We start from the raw sequence: 22,063 nt of genomic DNA, 5'->3' as shown, positions 1-22,063 counted from the left end.
TCAGGGCCCCTCAGGAGAGGAGGGGGCGCCCTGCTGGCTGCTGTGCAGCAGCTGATAGAACAGTGAGTGGGGCCGGCTGCGCAGAGCAGCAGGGGAGTCCAGCTCCATGACCCTTCCTGCCTGCAGCACCAGCACCCGGTCAGAGTTCAGGATGGTGTTGAGCCTGTGTGAGAGAAGGTGCGGGCGGATGGAAGACAGTGCCCTAAGGGAGAAAGCTGACCCTTCTCCCATCCCGCCCCTCCTGGCTGCACAGGCCTGTCCCCACAGGCTGAAGTAAGGGGGAAGGGACTACAAAGGACCCAGAGCCTGCCTGGGGAAAGGAGCTGGGAGCTGTGGGCCCTGACCCTGGGGTTCCCCGAGGTTCGGAGGGGACGCCCCTGTCCCCACCATGACGGTCCCTGGCTAGCCTCACCCTGGGTCCTTGCACACCTGTGGGCAATGGTCAGCACTGTCTTGTTGGCAAAGCGTTTGCAGATGGTCTGCTGGAGCAGCTGGTCGGTCTTCTGGTCCACGCTTGCTGTGGCCTCGTCAATACACAGGATCTGGAAGGGGGGTGAAGGGAGGTGTGGCGCAGCTCACCTATAGCGCCCCACTACCGGCTCTCCCCTGGACCCCCTTTCCAACCTCCCCAGCCTCCCGCCCAGCCCTCTCAAATGTCTGTTCCTCTCGCTTTACCTTGGCATCTGTGAGGAGTGCTCTGGCCAGGCACAGCAGCTGCCTCTGGCCCAGGGACAAGCTCCGGCCCCCCTCGCCCAGCTCGCCATGCAGGCCACCTGCAAGCGGAGCGTCTCACTGAGAGCCAGGCTCCTCCTGCCCCATCCCTGCTCGGGGGCCGGCCACACTCACCCATGGAGCTGACCACCTCGCTCAGGTGGCACTGCTCCAGGGCCTGCCACAAGGCCCCGTCGTCATGCAGGCCCTGTGGGTCCAGGTTTTCCCGAATAGTCCCACTGAACAAAAAGGGCTCCTGGGGGATGATAGCGAGCTGCGACCTGGGGGACAAGGGCAGGGTCTAGGCTGAGGTGGAGCTCCGTCTAGCTCTTCCAGGAAAGCCTGAACACAATCCCCTCTGCTTCCCTCCCAGCCCCAGCCGAGCCCCAGAACTGAGCTGGCATGATGAGCCACCAAAGGCCCAGGCTCTGGCCCTAATGAGCCTACATTTCACTGAGGTATAAAACACAGAAAACATGGTGCATGTATTTGGGAGGCTGAGACGAGGATCCGGGTTTGTGGCCAGCCTCAGCTACCTAATGAGGTCCTTTGCAACTCAGTGAGACTTTTTCAAAAGAAAGAATAAAAGATAAAAAAGGGTTGGAAATGTAGTTTGGAGGTAGAATACCCCTGGGTTTCATCCGCAGTGCCAAACACACACACACACACACACACACACACAAAACAAACGGGCTCAAGTGTGTGCTACTGAACGGTGGTGACTAGGCAGGGAACCAGAGTGGCTGAGTGGAAAGGGCGCTTCCGGCGGAGGAGCCTGGAATCAGGTGCTGGAATCAGGTGCTGGGAGCTGTGAGGCTGGGATGCGAGGTGTGGCCAATGCTCAGGAGAGAAGGCAGAAGAGGCAGGGCCAGGGCGCGGTCCAGCGCTAGCTCAGGCGGCTTGCCTACTTCTCCCGCACCATAGAACTGAGAGAAAACGACATTGGCTAACCTAGAGGCAGGGGTTGGGGGATCTAGGACCCAGGTGAGGCCACTTATGACCAGGGCAACTGGCCCAGATCTCAGGATGCCCAAATACCGTGGGCTGATCCTGAGGGTCAAGGGATCGCGCGCGCGCGTGTGTGTGTGTGTGTGTGTGTGTGTGTGTTTACTGGAGCTTGAGCACAGAGGTAGTTTACCTATGAGCCACACACCCCCAGCCCTATTTTTTATTCTTTATTTTAAAACAGGGTCTCACTAAGTTGCAGAGGGCCTCACTAAGTAGCTTAGGCTGTCCACAAACTGTGATCCTCCAGTCTCAGCCTCCTGAATGCTGGGATTACAAGCATACACCACCATGCCCGGCTATTCTTTATTTTTTTTTAAATTCTTTATTTTTGTGGTGCTGGGGGTGTAACCCAGAGGCTTTCTACCTTTGGGCTACACTCCCAGACCTATTTTATATTTTATTTGGAAACAGGGTCTCACTAACTTGCTGAGAGCCTCACTAAGTAGCTGAGGCTAACTTCGAACTTGTGCGATCCTCCTGTCTCAGCCTCCCAAGCACTGGGATTACAAGCGTGTGCCACCACGCCCGGTATTCTTTATTTTGAAACAGGGTTTCACTAAGTTGTGGAGGGCCTAGAGGTTGCTGAGGCTGGCCGGGAACCTGAGATCCTCCTGGCTCAGCCTCCCAAGTGTCAGGATTGCAGGTGTGTGCCACCACGCTCAGCTGATCATAGGGTTTTGAGGCATAACCTCTGGGAGGCTCTGACTTAGAAGGCAGTGACTGGCGTCTGCAGTAGAGCGCAGACACAAGATGAAGCTGGAAGTGTGGCCTGCTTTGGGGCGAGGAAGTCCCTGGGACCACCAGCTACTAATCTGGACCTGCGTGCTAGGAGCTTGTGGGTTTCACTTGCTCCTCTTACCCTCCACCTCCCCCCCCCGCCCCCGGCAGCCCTGGCTGTCCTCAGCGTAGAGATGCTTCGGAACCATGCCCTCCTCTCAGTACCATTGGTCTGGTTGCCCTTTTCCCTTCTCACCGACCTCCTCTCCCCCAGACCTGAGCTCTGCCAGCGCCAGCTGGCTGGTGTCCACGCCATCCACCAGCACTCGCCCCGCACTGGGCTCCAGCAGCCGGAAGAGCACCAAAAACAGGGAGGACTTGCCAGAGCCCGTGCGGCCCACGATGCCCAGCTTCTCTCCGGGCTGCACGCGGAAAGTCACCCCGTCCAGGGCGTTCGGCAGCCCCGGCCGGTACACTAACACCACGTCCTGGAACTCCACGGTCCCCTGGGTGAGCCAGCCGATGTGCTGCTGGGGAGGAACCATGGGGGGCCATGAAGGCATAAGGTGGGACGGGGCGGGGAGGGTCATAAGGACAAGATGGCACGAGAGGAAGGGTGGGGACACGGGAGAGGCAGGAAGAGGGATGCAGTGACTGCGGCGACCATGCAGAGAAGCGCAGGAAGCTGAGCAAACGAAGGCAGGCGGGACTGGGGCCTTCGTGGACACAGGTTTTGGAGCTCCAGCCTGGGGCAGGGTGCAGGCCCACCTGCCGCGGCTGGCTGTGGGGCTCTTGGGGCAGGTCACTGGAGTACTCCTCCAGGCGTTCGACGCTCACCAGCATGGCTTCCGTCTGTGTGAAGCTGCTCACCAGGCCTGAGAGCAGGCCCGTCAGGGACAGGGCATAGGACAGTGCCAGGCCCACCAGCCCTGGGGAGAGGAGCGCCAGCTGCTAGGGACGGCCTGGGCACTGGGCCGTGTGTGGGCAGGGCACACCCCGGGGTGGAGCGGGACAGTCTCAGCTGTGGGCTATGGGTGTTTAAGGGAAGCTGGCAGAGGAACAGGCAGATGATGGGACCTAGGTCAGGACCACGGGAGGCCTGGTACAAGGGAGAAGCCATGAGGGCGACAGGTGGAGGACTGCGGTGGGCTGGGGAAGAGTGGTGGCGCTGGGAGACGGGCGCCTAAGGGCCTAAGACCAGAGATCAAGGACTCAGTCTAGTCCCACACTGCCACCGCCCGGGAGCATCACTTCTGGACACTCAGTTTCCCCAATTCTAAAATGAGGGTGCTGAGGATCATGAGACCCCTCCATGGGGGACAGAGTAGGGGGCCGGGATGACTTGCTCCTGGGGAGCGCAGGAAGGGTCTGGTGGCACCTGGGTTAGCGAGGCCTTGCTGGTACTGCACCAGGGCGATGACCGCGATGGCGCTGACCACTGCAGCCCCCATGAGCTGAAGCCGGATGTCCAGCCACTGCATCGTGGCACAGGAAGAAAACTGGCACCTCTGGTTTAGCTCCAGGAGCTGCTGGTTCTCCTGCTCAAACCTGGGGGAGACCAGGAGGAAAGCAAGGCCACCCGCTGCTACCCTGACCCACCCAGACCCCTTCCTTACAGCACACCTCTGCCATGGGAGCTGCTCTACACGCCCACAGGCAGAGCGAGGGGTACCGAGAGGCCCAGGGCTCTTCTGAAGGGGCCTGCTCCGCCTCATGTCCACTCTCTTCTGTTCTCCCCAGCACTCTCCCTTTCCCTTCTCCCCACAGAAAGCTGGGATGCCCCTACCCCACACGCGTCTCTTCTCAGGGCCCTCTCCCCCTCCCCCAGCGCCTCATCCCCCTAGGCTGTGGCTGGGGGAGGCAAACCTCATACCTGTTGGAGGCCCCAGCTGCGCGGAGCACTGGGAGGCCAGCCAAGGTATCGGCCAGGTGGGAATAGAGAGGAGACAGGGTGAGGCTGCCCAGGCGCCGCAGCTCCCGGGAGGAGGCCCGGTAGTGGCGCTGCACGTGGTGGTACACGAGGCTCAAGGGCGGCAGCAGCAGCAGCAGCCAGGGCAGGCCGGCGCCCAGCACCGCCACGAGGCCCAGCAGCCCAGCCGCGTTGGCCAGCAGGATGTTGAGGAGGAAGGGCAGGCTGTCGTCCACGCAGGCCACGTCTGACGAGAAGCGGTTTAGCACTCTGCCCAGGGGCGTGGAGTCAAAGAAAGCCACAGACGCCTGCAAGAGGAGGTGGTGGGCGAGGCCAAGGTGAGCAGGAAGGGCTGCTGGGCCGTGGGAGGTGGGGGGAGGAGGGCCTCGGTGGGGAAGCACGGTGAGGCCTCGCTAGATGTCAGAAGGAGCATCCTGGCTGCCCATGGCACGACAGTGATGTTGTCAGTTGAGGTCAAAGTCATGATAAGAGCTCGGCCAGATGGAGTCAGGTGCAGCAACGGCCCTTCGAGGTGAGACCGGCAAGGGACACATTCCGCTCTCAAAGGTGCTTGTTCCTCGTGTGAAAATAACGCAGCTACTAACAGCTCACAGGCTGCCCACGGGGCTGCTGGGAGGATGAGAGACCACCGAGCCAGCCACCAAGTCTTCGCAGTCTGCCTGGCCCAGAACAAGAACTGGTAGCAACTTGGACTAATCTGTGTGTGCGTGTGTGTGTGTGTGCACGCACGTGTGTGCATATGTGTGCACCATGCTGGAGATTGAACCCAGGGGCATTCTACCTCAGGCTGCACCCCAGCCCTGCCATATTGCCCCCGCGCCTGGTTTGGACGGCTCTTGGGAGGCACAGTCTCAAGGGCACCTTTTCCCTTTTCTAGCCTCCCGCTCCCTCATTTGACATTCCGCTTTTACTTTGGGAACAGTCCTATCTTTAGGCCAGAGACTAGATCAAATAACTTTTTTTTTCCTTTCTTTTTTTCTTCTGCAATACTGGGGATTAAATCCAAGGGTGCTCTAGCACTGAGCTCCATACCTGCTCTTTTTATTTTATTTATTTATTTTTGTGGTACTGGGGTTCCTGGAAGCCCTTCTACCTCCAGGCTACACTCCCAGACCTATTTTAATATTTTTATTTGGAAACAGGGTCTCTTATGCCAGCGCGGCTGGCTTCGAACCTGCGCGATCCTCCTGTCTCTGCCTCCCAAGCGCGGGGATTACAAGAGTGCGCCACCACGCCCGACTCTGATCTTTTTATTTTAAGACAGGGTCTAAGTGGCCCAGGCTGGCCTCAAACTCAAGTCTCCGCCCCAGCCTCCAGGTCACTGCGATTACAGGTGAGTGCACCTGGCTGACTTTCTGAAGCACCTCCTAATGCTGGCTTTAGAGGAATCAGACCCGTGACCGTGCGGTGTCCCCTCCTGGCTCCTGGGGGGAGGCATCCTAACAGGCAGTAGACAGCCCTACACAGTGCTGAGTTCTTGGTCTGGCTCTTCACAGAACGAGCCTTGGCCAAGTCATAGCAACTCTCAGGGCCTCAGTTTCGTCATCTGTAAGGTGGGGATAATAGTGCCCATCTCACAGGTTACTGAGGTCCTAATAATGGACAAGGAAGGATTTTGATTCTAGCCAGGCATGGTGGCGCACGCTTGTAATCCCAGCATTCGGGAGGCTGAGACAGGAGGATCACGGTTCGAGGACAGCCTCAACTTTAGTGAGGCCCTTTGCAACTCAGTGAGACCCTGTTTCAAAATAAAGAATAAAAATAGGGCTGGGGTGAGATGAGCCTGGAGGTAGAATGCCCCTGGGTTCCATCCCCAGTACATAAAAAGTAAAAGGATTTGTAATAATGACATTACTAGTCATTGCTAATGAGTACTTAGTGTGTGCCAGGCAGCACCTAAAGCACCTTCCACGTGCCAATTAACTTAATTCTCTTAGGTAAATGGGGCAATAGACTAATACACTAAGCAACAAGGGTGAATCCTAGAAACAGAAGGTTAGCTCTGACAGTACCACTTACATAAACCAAAAAATATACATGCATACAAAACATAGGCATTTTGCAAAAAAAAAAAAAAAAACCCAAAACAAATGAAAATATATATGCTCCATGCACTTAGAATGGTTGTTTATCAGCCGGGCGTGGTGGCGCACGCTTGTCATCCCAGCATTCGGGAGACTGAGACCAGAGGATGGCGGTTCGCGGACAGCCTCAGCTACTCAGTGAGGCCCTCTGCAACTCAGTGAGACCCAGTTTCAAAATAAAGAATAAAAAATAGGGCAGGAGGTGTAGCTTGGAGGTAGAATGCCCCTGGGTTCCATCCCCAGACGCGCCAAAGGAAAAAAAAAAAAAAAAAAAAGAATGGTTGTTTATCAAGGGAGGGAGGGCATGGAGATAAAAGGAAGCCAATTTCACACCAATAAAACAGAAAGGGCTCTGCATGAACTAAAAGGTCAGCCCTTATGTCTAAAGGCTCAGTAACTCTGAGGAAGGTTCTCATATTGCCCCATTTCATAAGTGAGAAACCGACAGGCGCAAGTCAATGGGTGGAACGTGGGCAGCTGCTCTGCTCTGCGCCTGTGGGTGCTATCTGTGAGGGCCTGTCTGTAGGACGAGGCCCTGATGGAGCTCAGGTACCAGGGAACCCGGGGCCAGGGCGGCGCCCCCTCCCTCGCCCGCCCTCCCAAGCCTCACCCTAAGGACTTGGTGTAGCAGGCGGCGGTGCAGGGTGGTGGCAGCTTGGAGGGTGCCCGCTGCGAACAGCGCCGCTCGGAGAAGGGTGAAGAGCGAGTTGACCCCGGCAATGGCTGCATAGACGGTGAGGTAGAAGCGGACTTCCGACCCATTGGGGGCAGCTTTGCGCAGCGGGAACGCTGGGGTGCTAGGGGTGGGGAGGGGACTATGGGTAAGCCAAAGCAGGGCTACTCGGGGGAGCCCACCCTCCATCCCCAGGCCACCTCTCCTTACCCTCCAGGAGACACAGCCCCTGCAGCCCCAACCCCGATCCCGCCCCTTCCCTGGAGGCCATTCTGAGCGCACCAGGCCTATGCCCTGCCCCAGGACTCACCACAGGCTGCCGGGGGAGAGGAAGAGCAGCCGTGCAGAGAAGAGCCCCTCGGAGCCTGGGCTGGCACCGGCTGGCCCCTCCTGGGAGCTGTTCTGTGATGCCCTCAGCTGAGAGACCCAGTGGGAGAGCCACCAGTCAGCAGCGTTGCGCGTAGCTAGGCGGGTGGGCAGGAGGGAGACATGAGGCTTCATCTATTTAAACAGCCCTTCCACTGCCCCTGACTGGGTCCCACCCTCCTGTGCCTCCCTCCCAGAGGATGGGATACTTCTTTTGGGGGGGAGTACTGGGGATGGAACCCAAGGGCATTCTACCTGAGAGCTACACCCTCAGCCCTATTTTTTATCCTTTATTTTTATTTATTTATTTTTGGCAGTACTGGGGGTGGAACCCAGGTGTGTTCTACCTGCAAGCTCCACCCTCAGCCCTATTTTTCATTCTTTTTTTTTTTTTTTGTGGTACTGGGGTTCCTGGAAACCCTTCTACCTCCGGGTTACACTCCCAGACCCATTTTTATATTTTTATTTGGAAACAAGGTCTTTTAAGCCAGCGCAGCTGACTTTGAACCTATGTGATCCTCCTATCTCCACCTCCCAAGCATGGAGATTACAAGCGCGTGCCACACGCCCGGCTCATTCTTTATTTTGAAACAGGGTCTCCCTGAGTTGCAGAGGGCCTCACTAAGTAGCTGAGCCTGTTCTTGAACTACGATCCTCCTGTCTCAGCCTCCAAATGCTGGGATTACAAGTGTGGCCACCACGCCCAGCAGTATGCTTCTTTCTTAGGTCCACCACCCTTCATCTTTTGAGATAGCAAGACCTCAGATCCGCAGACAGCGGCTGGCTTAGGGGTGGATACAAAGATGGGAGTGTCCTGCTTCAGCCGCAGAATCGGGGGCATGTCTGTTGTCCCAACCACTGCCTGTGCTCAGGGGTCTCAGCTTCGTGATGACTGGCACGGAGTGACAACAGTGATGGGACCTGGGCGACGTAGCCGGTGTGGGGTCGGGGCTCCCGGGCACCTCTCACCTTGCATGAGAAGTAGAGAGAAGAGGATGGCGAGGGCCAGGCCCCAGCCCACGGCCCTCCAGTACGTGTGGTACACGTGCAATGCCACGGCGCCAGCCTTCTTGCTCTCCTCCTGCAGCAAGCGGCCAGATACACTCCGCTCCACCTCCAGCTCCCCCTTCGTTTCCTCTGGGTCCTGAACCGGCTGGGCCTTGGCTGTGAGAGTCAGGGAGGTCATAGAGGAGGGGAGTTTGCAGGATGAGAGCTGAGCACTTGCTGTTTCAGAGAGCAAGCTTTGGGGGCACTCTACAGGCTGGACAAGCACGCCCTTTCCTCCCACCTCTAGGCCGCACCTGAGGCAGGTTCTGGTCCACCCTCAGCCCAGGCTCTGGGGGCAGCCTGTACCAATGGCAGAATCTCGGAGGGAGGCCCTGGAAAGTAGAAGGGGAAAAGGATGGTGTGGGTCTGTGTTACGCCTTTCTAAATACATGTGACCCCACCTCTTCCTCTGGCCTTCCTCCCCACCCATCCTCGAGGGAGCCTGTCTGGCCCCCCAGGCCTCATGGATGAAGGGGGAGAATCGCACCCACACATGAGCACCCCGGCCAGGGCCGCCTCTCATTGCTGTGGAGTTTCTTCTCAATTCCTGATGTCCAATTCCTGATATACTGGTTGAGCCTCATTTCTCCCTGTTTTTCTTTAGTGAACTTGCCAGTGGTCATGGCTGTCTGGATAATAATCCAAGATTTTTTGCTTTTGTTTTCTTTACAAAAAGGTTCTAGGCCTGGCTGCTTTTCCTCCCTGAGGGTTGTTTGTTTATTTTTGGTGTTGGGGATCAAACCCAGGGCCTCACGCACGCTAGGTAAGAGATCTATTACCGATGCCGCTGAGCTACATGCCCAGACTTCCCCTCTCTGAGGACATCATACTATTCTCAGAGATCCAGGGTCTCTAAGTTCCCAAGAGCACCCAGTCCTAAAGCCCTGGTTCCTCAGCTACTAGAATTTCTCCAGACACTCCTCTTTCCTCCTGTTCTCCCGTTTCCTCACACCGGTTCCGTGAAGGCAGGAGGTGAGGCCCAGCCTTAAGACACACTTGGAAGGGGCTGCAGAGACTGCACTTGAGGACCCACCTGTCCCTCTTCCCTGTCACACCTGGACCCCTGTCATCTCTTTCCTATAAAGACACAGGAAATTGGAGAGAAGGTATTGGGGAGCTTGCTGACCACAGGGGTGCCTGTCCCACCGGGTCCCACCCGGCTGGGTTCTTGCCCAACATTACCAGCCCGGATGAGGCGCCCAGCCTCCATCAGCAGCACCACGTCAGCACTCTCCAGGTACTCGGTACGATGGGTGCATAGCAGCCGTGTGGTGTGGCTCAGAACTCCCAGGATGCACTTGTGCAGTAAGTGGCGGGCCACGTCTGCATCCACAGCAGCCAGAGGGTCATCAAGGAGATAGAGCGCTTTTTCCTAGGGAGGGAAGGAGCACCACAGTTGTGGGGCTTGAGCCCTCTGGGCCTACCCAGAAGCCTCCCAGGTCCTTGTCCTGGGCAGTCAGAGAAGACGGCTGAGGGCAGTTCTGAGGGATAGGAAGCAAGACCAGAGGGTGGGCTTCCCTCCAACCAAGCAAGGTCAGAGCCCCGAGCCAGTGCTCTGCTGGGTCCCAGTGCCTCGGGCCTTTCGTTTTGCCTCAGATCTGCAAAAGGAGGAGGGGATGGCTAACACCTCATGAACATGGAGCTGGGGGGGAAGACACCAGATGCAGAGAAAGCATCCCTAGCCCCCACCCAGCCAAGAGTAGGGAGCCACCTAGCCTCCCTGCTCTTGCCCCGCCCTGACCACCTTGAACTCACCTGGTACACAGCGCGGGCGAGGGCAATCCGGGCCCGCTGTCCCCCACTGAGAGTCACGCCCTTCTCCCCGACCTCTGTCTGGTCCCCCGCAGGCAGGACCTGATGAGACAGACACCCAGTGGTCAGCAAGCTCCCCAGGATCTTCTATCCTGTTTCCTGACCCCATGTAGGAAAGAGATGACAGGGGTCACGAGAGCTGGGGAGCTTGAGACTGGACTTGGATTCGGGGCAGATGATTCAGAGGAGACAAACAGTAACTCCAACAATGTCTAGCATTCACTCAACACTTACCATGTTATGGAGAACCCAACTGCCAGGGGCAGGTTAACATTTGCCTTGGAAAGGTCTAAGGGTCTTGGAAAGCCATGACCAGACTTTGACCTCGCTGAAGGCAGCCTGTTCCTCCAAGGTCAACGCTCCTGTTTCTGGCTGGCTATCCCTGGATATCCCGCTTGTTGACCATTGCTTCAAGGACCGTCTGCATATCCTCAGCGCTTTGACTGTTAACCGTTATCTCATGGACTTCCTGCAGGTGTTCTGTCATTCACCCTTTAGCTGCTGCCTCAAGGTCTCTTTGCACGCTTACCCGTCAACCTTCCTGCTTAGAATGACAGTCAAAGCTGTGCACGAATGTCCCAGCGGAACCCTCACCTCGGAGCACGGTGCCTTGGCCTGCCCCCTCAACCTGCTTGCCACGTCTGAGTCACTCCTTTGCTCTCGGGTACACTGGACATTAAGGACAGGTGGCGTCCGAACAGGGACACTTGACCGCAATGGGGAAAAGAAGCCAAGGAAACCGAGGAACACCAAAAGTGGTTGGAAGCTCCACAGCAGAGCCCTAAGTGGAGGAGGATTCTGTGTCCTTGGGACTTTTCAGGTTAGGGTAACAGTGAGGCAAATTTTATCAGCAGAGCAGAGTTTATCTAAGAACACTCTGACAAGTCCTAAAGACTAGTTTCTGTTATCCAGCTTGGCCCTAATGTAAATTTAAAAATAAAGACTTATTCTATAAATGGAAAGAAAAGCAACCAGAGATCTAAATATTTGGGTTTCCTCCCTAAAAGAAATAAATGGTAATATCGATGAAGAGTCTGCCTCATGGTGATAAGTTGCTACTTGAAACCACTGGTTTTAGTATCATTCATGATTTGGGGGACCCTGCCCAGCCATGTCCAGCTACACAGGCTTCCATGTTTGTGTCTTCTATTTTATAATCAATGACTTATTGGCACAAAACATATATTTGTAATGGGTTGTATTTAAATATCTAGAACTATATTTATTTACCTATTTTGTGGTATTAGGGATTGAACCCAGGGGCATTCTACTTGTAAGCCATACGCCCAGCTCTATTTTTTACTATTTATTTTGTGTTTTTGTTTTTGTTTTTTGGCGGTACTGGGGTGGAACCCAGGGGCTTTTTACCTCTGGGCTATACTCCCAGACCTATTTTATACTTTTTTTTGAAACAGGGTCTAAGTTGCTGAGAGCCTCACTAAGTAGCTGAGGCTGGCTTCGAACCTGTGTGATCCTCCTGTCTCAGCCTCCCAAGCGCTGGGATTACAAGCGTGCGCCACCACGCCTGGCTTTACTCTTTATTTTGAAACATGATAATGAGCTGACTCCTAGGGTTCAGATGGTAACAGCTACTGGCCAAGCCTGCAGTCCTGAGACATTATCCTTAGCAATGCTGGTGGGTGTCGCCTGCTCGGTGGGCCCTGGGTGCATTGGGCATCTGTAGTGGAACCTCCTCTGGGGACCTCTTACAGGGCAGGACCGCCCACCCCCACCCTGGAAACAGGAAGCCAAGAGTCTCAAGGCCAGCACTCACGCTGAGGTCCTCGTTGAGGGCGCAGGCCTCTAGCACCTCCCTGTACAGCCGGGCGTCAAATGGCTTCCCAAAGAGGATGTTGTCTCGGATGGTTGCAAACTGGATCCAGGGCTCCTGGGTGGCCAGGCCAAAGCCCTTGGACAGCCCACACACTGCCACCTGTCCGTGCAGCCTGTAGAGAGCCAGGCCAGTGGCATGGACATGGGCTCCTCATGGGTCCCTCCATTCCCGGCCACGCCCAGCCTCTGTCTCCCAGAAACTTCCCAGACTGCTGCCTTCTACAAGGCTCTCCCTCACGTCACGCCACCTTCCAGGTTGACAGCCTCTGAGCTGAGGGGTCTAAATGATGCTGTAGTCTCATTCTGGACTGGGAAGGGAAGAAACTACTCTTTGGTCATGGCCAAGCAGCTGTCAGGCCTGTGTGCCCTGCAGCTCAGTGGACTGCAGGATGTCAGGCTCGTTCTCATGGAAAACGAGGCCTTCCTCAGCCCTATGCTGCTCTCCAGACCCTGGCCCCGCACCCCCACGCTTTCTGAAAGGACAGTCAACCCTGGGAAATGTTCTCACCCTTCTCTCTGTCTCTGGTGCTGGGGACTGAACTCAGGGGCATTCTACCTCCAAGCTACACCCTCAGCTCTATTTTATTTTTTATTTAGAAACAGGGTCTCAGCTGGGTGTGGTGGCGCACCCATGTAATCCCAGCATTCGGGAGGCTGAGACCGGAGGATCACAGTGTGCAGACACCCTCAGCTACTTACTGAGGCCCGCTGCAATTTAGTGAGACCCTATTTCAAAATAAAATATAAAAAAAAAAGCCGGGCGTGGTGGCGCACACTTGTAATCCCTGTGCTTGGGAGGCTGACACAGGAGGATCGCACAGGTTTGAAGCCAGCCTCAGCTACTTAGTGAGGCTCTCAGCAACTTGGTGAGACCCTGTTTCCAAATAAGATATAAAAAAGGTCTGGGAGTAGCCGGGCGTGGTGGCACACGCTTGTAATCCCCTCAGTTGGGAGGCAGAGACAGGAGGATCGCGCAGGTTCGAAGCCAGCTGCGCGTGCTGGCTTAGGAGACCCTGTTTCCAAATAAAAATGTAAAAATAGGTCTGGGACTATAGCCCGGAGGTAGAAGGGCTTCCAGGAACCCCAGTACCACCAAAAAAAAAAAAAGGTCTGGGAGTATAGCCCAGAGGTAGAAAGCCTCTGGGTTCCACCCCAAGTACCACCAAAAAAAAAAAAAAAAAAAAAAAGAAACAAAATAAAATATAAAAAAAAAATAGGTTGGGGGAATAGCCCAGAGATAGAGGACCCTGGGTTCTATCCCAGGACCACAAAAAAAAAAAAAAAAAAAAAAAAAAGCCAGGTGTGATGGTGCATGCTTATAATCTCAGTACTTAAAAGGCTTAGACAGGAAGATAACAAGTTTAAGGACAGCCTTTGCATGTAGTAAGACTCTCAGCAAACTAGCAAGACCCTGTTACAAAATAAAAAATTAAAAAATAGCACGGTGGGGTAGAGCGCAGAGGTAGAATGCTCCTGGGTTTAATCTCGAGTACTGCAGGAAACACACACACACACACACACACACACACACACACACACACACACAACAGGCTCTCAAGCCAGGTGTGATGGCGCATGCCTATCATCTCCATACGTGGGGAACTGAGACAGAAGAATCACAGGTTTGAGGACAGCCTCAGAAAGTAGTGAGAATCTCCCCAACCTAGCAAGACCCTGTTTAAAAATAAAGATAGGAAATAAGCTGGCCATGGTGGCACATGCTTGTAATCCCAGTATGTGGGAGGCTGACACAGGAGGATCGCAGGTTCATGGCCACCCTCAGCTACTTAGCTACTAAGGCCCTTTGCAGCTTAGTAAGACACTGTTTCAAATTAAAAAAAAAAAAAATAGGGCTGGAGGTGGAGACTGGAGGTAGAATAACCCTGGAATGACTGACTGACTGAATAAATAAATACAAACAGAGGCTCACTAGGGTGTTGAGAGTCTCACTACATTGCTGAGGCTGTCCTCACTGTGAACCTGAGATCCTCAAGTCTCAGCTTCCCAAGTACCGGGATTACAGGCATGTGCCACCACACCCAGCTTAATCACTGACCTTGATTGCCTTTCCCTTTACAGACTGAAACCTCACCCAAGAAAGGGGTCATGTCTTGCTTCTCGTGGTCCCCCTGACCCCTCCAAAAGCTGCCCAACACACTCAAGGGAGAACAGGGCAGGAGTGCACTGGGCATTCATTACCTGTGCAGCTCCCCAGCGATGGCGGCCAGCAATGAGCTCTTCCCGCAGCCAACCTGACCCACGATGCCCACCAGCATACCCTGCGAAGGCACAACACAGTCAGCGCCTGCTCTTTGCAGGGGAAGGACGGAAGGGGCAGTGTCTCCATCCTGCAGCTAAGACCCTGTCAGTGTGCAGGAAAAGAAGTCCCCACCCACAGGCTACATGTGCTCAGTGGCTGCCTCCGTGTACTATCTGGAGAAGCAAGGTGTTACATTCTCCGCCCAGCGGAGCCAGCAGTTTCACTGGCTGTGTGAAGGACCTTCAAGAGGGAGCAGCTTGCCAGGAAGAATGAGAAGAAACTTCCTAGGAACTTCTGCGGCTCACTCTGAGGCAAGTCTCCCAGACTGTGGAGAGGTGAAGGGGATCCGGGCTTTGGGCTCGGCACACTGGGCTGGCTAAGCCACCTTGCCACGATTTCTGATAACTGTGGGCAAGAAGCAGGGCTTTGCAGATGCGCATACCTGTCATTTGCAGCTTAAAATGTCCTGTTCTCCCTTCATTTTTAGGTTTAGCTATCTTCCTGCTCAAAAAGAAAATCCTCTCTAGAAATGGGCTAGGGTCTCAGAAACTCTGCCCGTCTGGGGTGCCCACTCTACCAGCTGGGATCGATCCCTTTGCAGCAGGCACCAGACTCGTCTGTGCCCTCTCCTGGGACATGGGATCAGGCCCCAGGCCGCAGCTCTCCCTCCTGTTGGCGGCAGCCTGTGAGTGGAAGAGCGCTCCACAGTCACATGTCCTGCTCAGTGGAGGCTGGGCGCTCAGAGAGCACAGGGCCAACACGAGGAGAAGCAGACGAAGGCGGCGCGCTCTGCAAGTCGAGGCCTGGTGCGCCGTGCCCGAGGTCTGGCTGCGCTCTGCCTTGGATCCTGCCATTCACCTCTATATTCTTATTACACATTCTTGTTTGCTTAAGCTAGCTCCAGTGGGTTTCTATGACTTCTATTAAAAAAAAGCCTTAACACATTAGTAAAATTCCTTTGAAAAATTCCAGCCTTGTCTTGCCTGAACTAAGAGAAAAACAAAACATACGGCCCAAGCCAGAAATGTGAGCCAGATGTGATGGAGGCAGTCCAGCCGCCGCGGGTTGAGCCGTGGGGCAAGGGGTTGGACAAAGGTCAGGAGAAAGTGAAAACTCAGGACTGCGGTGAGCAGGAGTCACCTTCCTGCTAGGAATGTTAGTGCTGCGAGCTTTTCTTTGACTGTGCAGGCTGCAGCAGGAGCCGTGAAGCATGGCTGCTTTTTACCAGGCTCAAGAGTGGATCGTCTATCCCATGGCATAACCCTTCTTGGAAGGGGCTGCTGGGCCTCTCCCGCAGTCCTGGCCTGGGGAGACAATGGATGAACCCGGGGTCTGTTTGAACGCTGCAGCCGGTGAGAGACAGAGAGGCAAACGCACCCCTTGGTCAAGGGGTGGGTAGCTGTGCCCCGCCTACAATCTAGGGAGAGGTCTGACTGCTCTGAAAATGCCGTGGGGTGGGGGGAAGAGGAGGTGTCATTTCCCCTCAGGCTGGAACTTGCTCACCAAGCCCCTCCGCTCCTTCCCTCCGCTGTTAGAGCTGCAGGAACTTCCGGCCATGGCTGGGCCAGCCCTGTTTCTCTGTCGCTGAGTCCCCATCTCCCTCACTATCTGGGGGCTCCCCGGCGTGTCTGTCCACTGAACCTTTTTCACTTCAAGGTGACTGATGAAGGTCTCCTGGCTGGTTCCAGCTGGGTCCCAGGAGAACAGGGCTCCGCGCAGTTCCAGCACTGTAGATGGCTCCGTGGGGGGATCTGAACAGGGAAGAAACCACTCAACTTGGCCCCCTCGCCGACCAACCTGCGAGGTTGGGAAAGGTAAAGGGGTATGTCGCTGACTCGCTGTCCCTTATCTACCTGCCCAGAACTAAATCTGTCTCAGTCTGGGTCGGCTCTGCCCCTGACCCCTCCTGGAAGCGTCTAGGAAAGCGACCGGCTGGCTGCGTCCGGCTCCTCTCCCCAGGCTGGGTTCTGCTTCCGGCCTCCCATTACCTGGGCTGTAGTAGGCCTGGGGGTTGTGGTTTGGAAAGTCGAGGAAATGCTGGATCCGGTCCAAGGATACTTTGGCCTCCAGGAGGCCATTGATCACCCAAGGGAAGTTGTTGAGGGGAAGAATTAGCAGGCGCACCAGCGCCAGGGCCGTGAACACCTGAGCGGGGTGGAAGGAGAGGAGGCACCGTCTAAAGTCAGTCCACCTGAGGCCTGCGCTTCATGTGGACAGGTCTGTGGAGGGAGGAATGGGGCAGCAGCAGACCTGAGGGGCTGGCTGGGGAACCCTGGGGTGAGAGGCGGCTACTCGATGTTTTCCTCCCTTTGGTGCTGGGGAGTGAACCCAGCACTTCACACATGCTAAGCACATGCCCCATCATGGAGCTACCCCCAGTCCTCCATGTTGCAGCTTCCTAAGTACACACGCCTAGGTCATTCTGGGACCTTGCCAGAGACAACATCGCCTGGCCCCAGCCAGACCCAGCTCTGGGTTATGATCCCCCCACCACACACAAACAAGGCCATTAGGATGAGGATAAAGGGACCTAACCCTAACCCGGCCTGACCGCAGGTTGGAGTGGAAGGAGGAGAAGAGGAAGGAAAGAGTTCTTTCACGGGGGGTGTGTGTGTATGTGTGCATGTGTGTTAGCCCAGGCCCCAAGAAAAGTCAATTGAGAGAGTGGCCCTTGGCTGGAAAAGATCAGGGTAGCCGGGGTGCTTCCTTCTCCACCGCACCGCCCCGCCTGCCGCTCCTTTCTAGAGCCACCCTCCCTTCCCCGTCCTCACCTTGGTGGCAGTGAGCTGGTGGCCCATGAGGACGTAGGTGATGAAGATGATGATGGAGATGACCACCGGCAGGGCGGCCCACAGGTATACGCAGGCTGCGTCCAGGTACTTGACAACCCTGAGCTGCCCCAACTCGCGAGCCCGGCAGGCTTCTACTCGGGCGCCCAGTGCCTGCTCCCACCCGAAGAACTTGATAACTCGGATGCCACAGAGCAGCTCCGTCATGAGCTAGAGTGACAGAAGAGTAGTGAAGTGGAGGCTGCTCAGGCTCTGCCCTGTCTGGCTGCGGTGGGGTCTCCAGCGCTGAGGGACCCTGGCGCCCCTCACCTTAACCCGGGCGTCTTTGTGCTGTAGCATCTTCTGATTGCTGGCCATGATGCGGGTGGCAATCACCTTGTTGACAGGGACCAGCAGCAGTGCCAAGACCAGACCACCCACAAAGGCCAAGCCCACCTGCTGGTATAGCAGGTAGAGGGTGACGGCCAGCTGCAGGGGCAGGCCCCAGGCTTCATGGAAGCTACCGGCAAAGTTAAGCAGTCGCTCAGAGTCGGTGCCCAGTAAGTTCAGGACCTCCCCAGCGGGAGGGCGACTGGGACCCAGCTGCAAAGCCTTGCAGTAGAGCATGTTGAGCACGGCCCCCCGTGCCTGAAGTGTCACCTTCCGTACCTCATAGCCATACTGATTCTGCAGCACAGCACCCAACACAGCCCCACAGGCTAGCCCCAGGGCATAGAGCAGGCCACGGCTTAGTGGCTCTCGCCCTTCCTCCAGGAAGCCCACCAGCAAGGAGAGCAGCAGAGGCCCCGAGAAGCCCAGCATGGTCCCCACCAGCTTCAGCAGTCCAAGGGCCAGGTAGCGCAGCCCGAAGGCCCCGTGCAGGGCCCTCCACAGCTGAGCTCCCTCTTGCCAGTGTGCCTGGAAGGCACGGACCAGGTAGGCTAGATGCAGCCTGTGAGGGAGGTGGCAAGTGTCCTGGGGCTGCTGGAGCTCCCCACGGGCCCCACGGGCCAGCAAGGGTGCCAGCCAGGCATAGGAAAAGCGGGACAGCCAACTCTCCCCATCCTCAGACACCTCGGGTTCCTGACCCTCAGAGAACAGGAGGGGCTCCGGAACCCAGGATTCTCGTGGCCGCCGGGGCACTGCCCAGCCCAGGGCATAGGCCAAAATCGCTGCCAGCTGCAACATGAGAAGGCACAGGCGAGCCAGGGGCCCAGGCAGAAGTGGGGGTAGCAGCGTGCCTTGCTGGCAATGCCACAGCAGGGTCAGCACTAGGGCCGGGGCTGGCAGGAAGGCTGCCAGAGCCAAGGCCAAGGGTCCCTGAGAGAGGCCGTGAGGGGAATGAGCTAATGACCACAAAGCCAGGCTGTGGCTGAGCCAGGCCATGGCCGCCACACACCCCGCCAGCACCTCCAGCCCCACGGGCCCTGGGCCTGCCCCTGGTGGCAACGCAACTGGAAGGAGGTCTAGCAGCGGGAAGACGGAGAGCAGCAAGGAGGCTGCGAGGCGGAGGCGCCAGCCAGGACTGCAATGCAGGATGTAATCTGGATTCCTGGGGACAAAGAAGAGAGAAAAGGAGGCACATCCCTCGCCTCTGACAATTCACCTACGTAGGGGACTTAGCCTCCTTGCCCGCCTCGCTCTGAGTATTCCTAGTCCATTTTACCTTGGAACCCAGGGCCTTTGCTTCCAGAAAGCCTTCCCAAACAGACACAATCCACTTTTAATCTACACCCCCAGCCCTATTTTTTATTCTTTATTTTGAAACAGGGTCTCAAGCTGGGCGTGGTGGGCACGCTTGTCATCCCAGCATTCAGGAGGCTGAGACAGGAGGATCGCAGTTCATGACCAGCCTCAGCTACTTAGTGAGGTCCTTTGCAACCCAGTGAGACCCTGTTTCAAAATAAAGAATAAAAAAATAGGGGTGTAGCTGGGAGGTAGAATATCCCTGGGTTCCATCCCCAGAGGCAAAAAGAAAAGAAGCAGTTGTGAAGGGAGGCAAGGCTGAGGCTGTCCAGAACTGAGATCCTCCGTCTCAACCTCTCAAGTGCTGGGATTCCGAGCAGTGCAGTGCGCAACCACACCCGGTTTCCCCACACTACTTCTCATTCTTTCACCACAGGCATTAGCAATTTTGAATTAAGGCTGTACCTACCACAAAGGATCTAATTAAGAAAAAGTGCAGCCGGGCGTGGTGGCGCACGCTTGGGAGGCTGAGAAAGGAGGATCACGCGGGTTCGAAGCCAGCCTCAGCTACTTAGTGAGGCTCTCAGCAACCTAGTGAGACCCTGTTTCCAAATAAAATAGAAAAAAGGTCTGGGAGTATAGCCCGGAGGTAGAAAGCCTCTGGGTTGCACCCCCAGTACCACAAAAAAAAAAGTGCAAAAAAAAAAAGGAATAAGTGCAAAGTTTCCACACAGATAACCACTAAGATATGCATATTTAATTTTATAAAGTGACCCACCTAGAATCTACCCTTAAATTCACCTGAAACATTATAAGATTAAAAAAACTGAATTATAAAAAAAATTGACTTATGTACAGCTTCTATACATGTAGAGCCTAAATTTTATAAAGACTCGGAATATTCTACTCTCCATCTTTTCACTGATTGTAAAAAGGTGGCGTAGATCAGTGTATGATTCCTTTACGAAATTCTCTCTTCAGTCTTGACTTTATCTTTTGGCATATAAAAACATTTTTTAAAGATTTTTTCCACACACAAAAAAGTTTGGTTTTTTTTCTCTTTTTGCTGCACTAGGGGTGAAACCCAGGGGCATTCTACCTCCGAGCTACACTCCCAGCCATGTTTTTTATTCTTTCTTTTGAAACAGGGTCTCAGTGAGTTGCAAAGGGCCTAAGTAGCTGAGGCTGTCCATGAACCGCCATCCTTCTGTCCCAGCCTCCCAAATGCTGGGATTATAAGCATGCACCACCTGCAATCCTGTCCATAAGCTTCCCAAGTCCTCTTGGAGAGAGACACTTTTCCCTCCATCAGACTAGGAACTCACAAAAGCAGAGACCAGACTGTCCTCCCACCTTCTCAGTAGCCAGAGATTAACCCTGGCCATCTACAGCTATCCAAGAACCAAGCACAAAATGAAGGCGATCTAGCACCCTCACCTTACAGCTCTAAACTCAGGAAGCCTGGAGGTTTTAGTTTTGTTCTTCTACCTACTATTTCCTCTCCAGCTGTTTCTACATAAGCATTTCTTAGCCTAGATTTCATGGATGGGAGCTGGTGTAGAAACTGGCCCAACACTGCAGCACAAGTCGTCCTTCTTGGATCGACAACTTGTCATGAATTCATGACATCTGTTTAGGCACCTGAAAATAAATGATTTCTATGGGCCTTACAAATCTGCTCGGCGCCGCACTATAAGCTTAAGTGCATTCTCCACTCAAGCCTCTCAACAGCGCGGTGAGTCCGGGGAAGGCTGCTCACAGGCCCAACCAGGGCCGCGTCTGCCCTTCCCGGAGACCTCGCGACTCGGGGGATGTGTGGGCAATGAGGGCTGCGGGTACGGGCTTCGCACCCTGGGCAGCCGACCCACCTCGGGGTGCCCACGTAGCAGGCACTGAGCACCGCGAGCAGCGCGTGGGGCAGGGCGCTGAGCACCAGCTGGGTGAAGCAGTGGCCGGGGGTGTCCGCCTCCCACCACGGGAGCGGCCGCGTCGCGTCGGTGCCGCACAGCTCGGCCACCAGCCGCTCCATGGACCTGCGCAAAAGCCAAGAGGGCCGGGGACGGAGGGTGGGGTCCCCGCCGCGACCCCGAGACTCCCGCCCCGCCCCGCCCATCCCCGCGTACCTCGGGAGGGAGGGAGGAACTTACGCTCCGACCACGGGCGGGTTTCTGGAGTCGGGTCGCCCAGCCTCTGCTCCTTTTCCCCGTCCCGGGTCCCCCGGTCCCCAGAGATCCGGAACCTCAAGTCTAGAGAACCTGCTTCCCGCCGGAGTCGGATCCTCGTCGTACCGGTGGAGGCGCGGTCAGCGCCAGGTGCTCGGCCAGGCCCGCCAGCGCCCCCTGGAGGAGGGAGACCTGTCAGTGCGCCTGGCCCCGCCCACACGCCGGGGCTCTGCGCGTGCGCGTCGCTCTCTGCCTGGGCTGGCTTTTTTTTTTTTTTTTCCAATACTGGGATGGAGCTCAGGGGCATTCTACCTCCAAGCTACACCCCCAGTCCTATTTTTAATATTTATTTTGAAACAGGGTCTCTCTGAGTTGCAAAGGGCCTCACTAAGTAGCTGAGGCTGTCTGCTAACCGCGATCCTCCTGTCTCAGCCTCCCAAATGCTGGGATTACAAACCTGGCTTTTTTCCTTTATTTTTGTTTTATTATTTTTTGCGGCACCAGGGATGGAACCTAGGGGCTTTCTACCTCTGGGCTATACTTCCAGACCTACTTTATATTTTATTTGAAAACAGGGTCTCACTAAATTGCTGAGAGCCTCACTAAGTAGCTGAGGCTGGCTTCCAACCTGCGTGATCTCTATTTCAGCTTCCCAAGTACTGGGATTACCAAACGTGTGCCACCACCCCCAGTTTTTTTGAGCACGCTTTTAATCCCAGCATTTGGGAGGCTGAGACAGGAAGATCCTGGTTCACAGCCAACCTCAGCTACTTAGTGAAGCCCTTTGCAACTCAGTGAGACTCTGTTCCTGTTTCAAAATAAAGAATAAAAAATAGGGCTGGGGATTTAGCTTGGAGGTAGAATGCCCCTGGGTTCTATTCCCAGTACTGCAAAGAGAGAGGAGAGAGAGAGAGAGAGAGAGAGAGAGAGAGAGAAGAGAAAAAAAGAAAAAGAAAAGGCTGGGCGTGGTGGGGAGGCGCTTGTAGTCCCCGCACTTGGGAGGTGG

At 55.5% G+C, this 22,063-nt stretch overlaps 1 protein-coding gene across 1 annotated transcript; it reads right to left on the bottom strand.

Moving 5' to 3' along the window:
• On the bottom strand, positions 1-20,924 carry ABCC10 (ATP binding cassette subfamily C member 10; the record flags this gene model as incomplete). The annotated part of the gene is made up of 21 exons (XM_080700765.1): positions 1-163; positions 430-542; positions 676-773; positions 847-992; positions 2,713-2,966; positions 3,205-3,365; positions 3,815-3,984; positions 4,310-4,653; positions 7,061-7,247; positions 7,434-7,587; positions 8,459-8,653; positions 8,791-8,868; positions 9,719-9,908; positions 10,292-10,390; positions 12,123-12,294; positions 14,381-14,460; positions 16,083-16,192; positions 16,430-16,586; positions 17,213-17,440; positions 17,540-18,761; positions 20,764-20,924. The coding sequence occupies 21 exons, from the start codon at positions 20,922-20,924 to the stop codon at positions 1-3; spliced, it is 4,482 nt and encodes a 1,493-aa protein (XP_080556891.1).
• Positions 20,925-22,063: the final 1,139 nt, after the last annotated feature.

Source organism: Muscardinus avellanarius (assembly GCF_963383645.1).
Source record: "Muscardinus avellanarius genome assembly, chromosome: 8".
In the NCBI taxonomy this organism is placed as follows: Eukaryota; Metazoa; Chordata; class Mammalia; order Rodentia; family Gliridae; genus Muscardinus; species Muscardinus avellanarius.
Note: the sequence above shows the minus strand (reverse complement) of the source record. Positions and strands in the feature narration are given on the sequence as shown.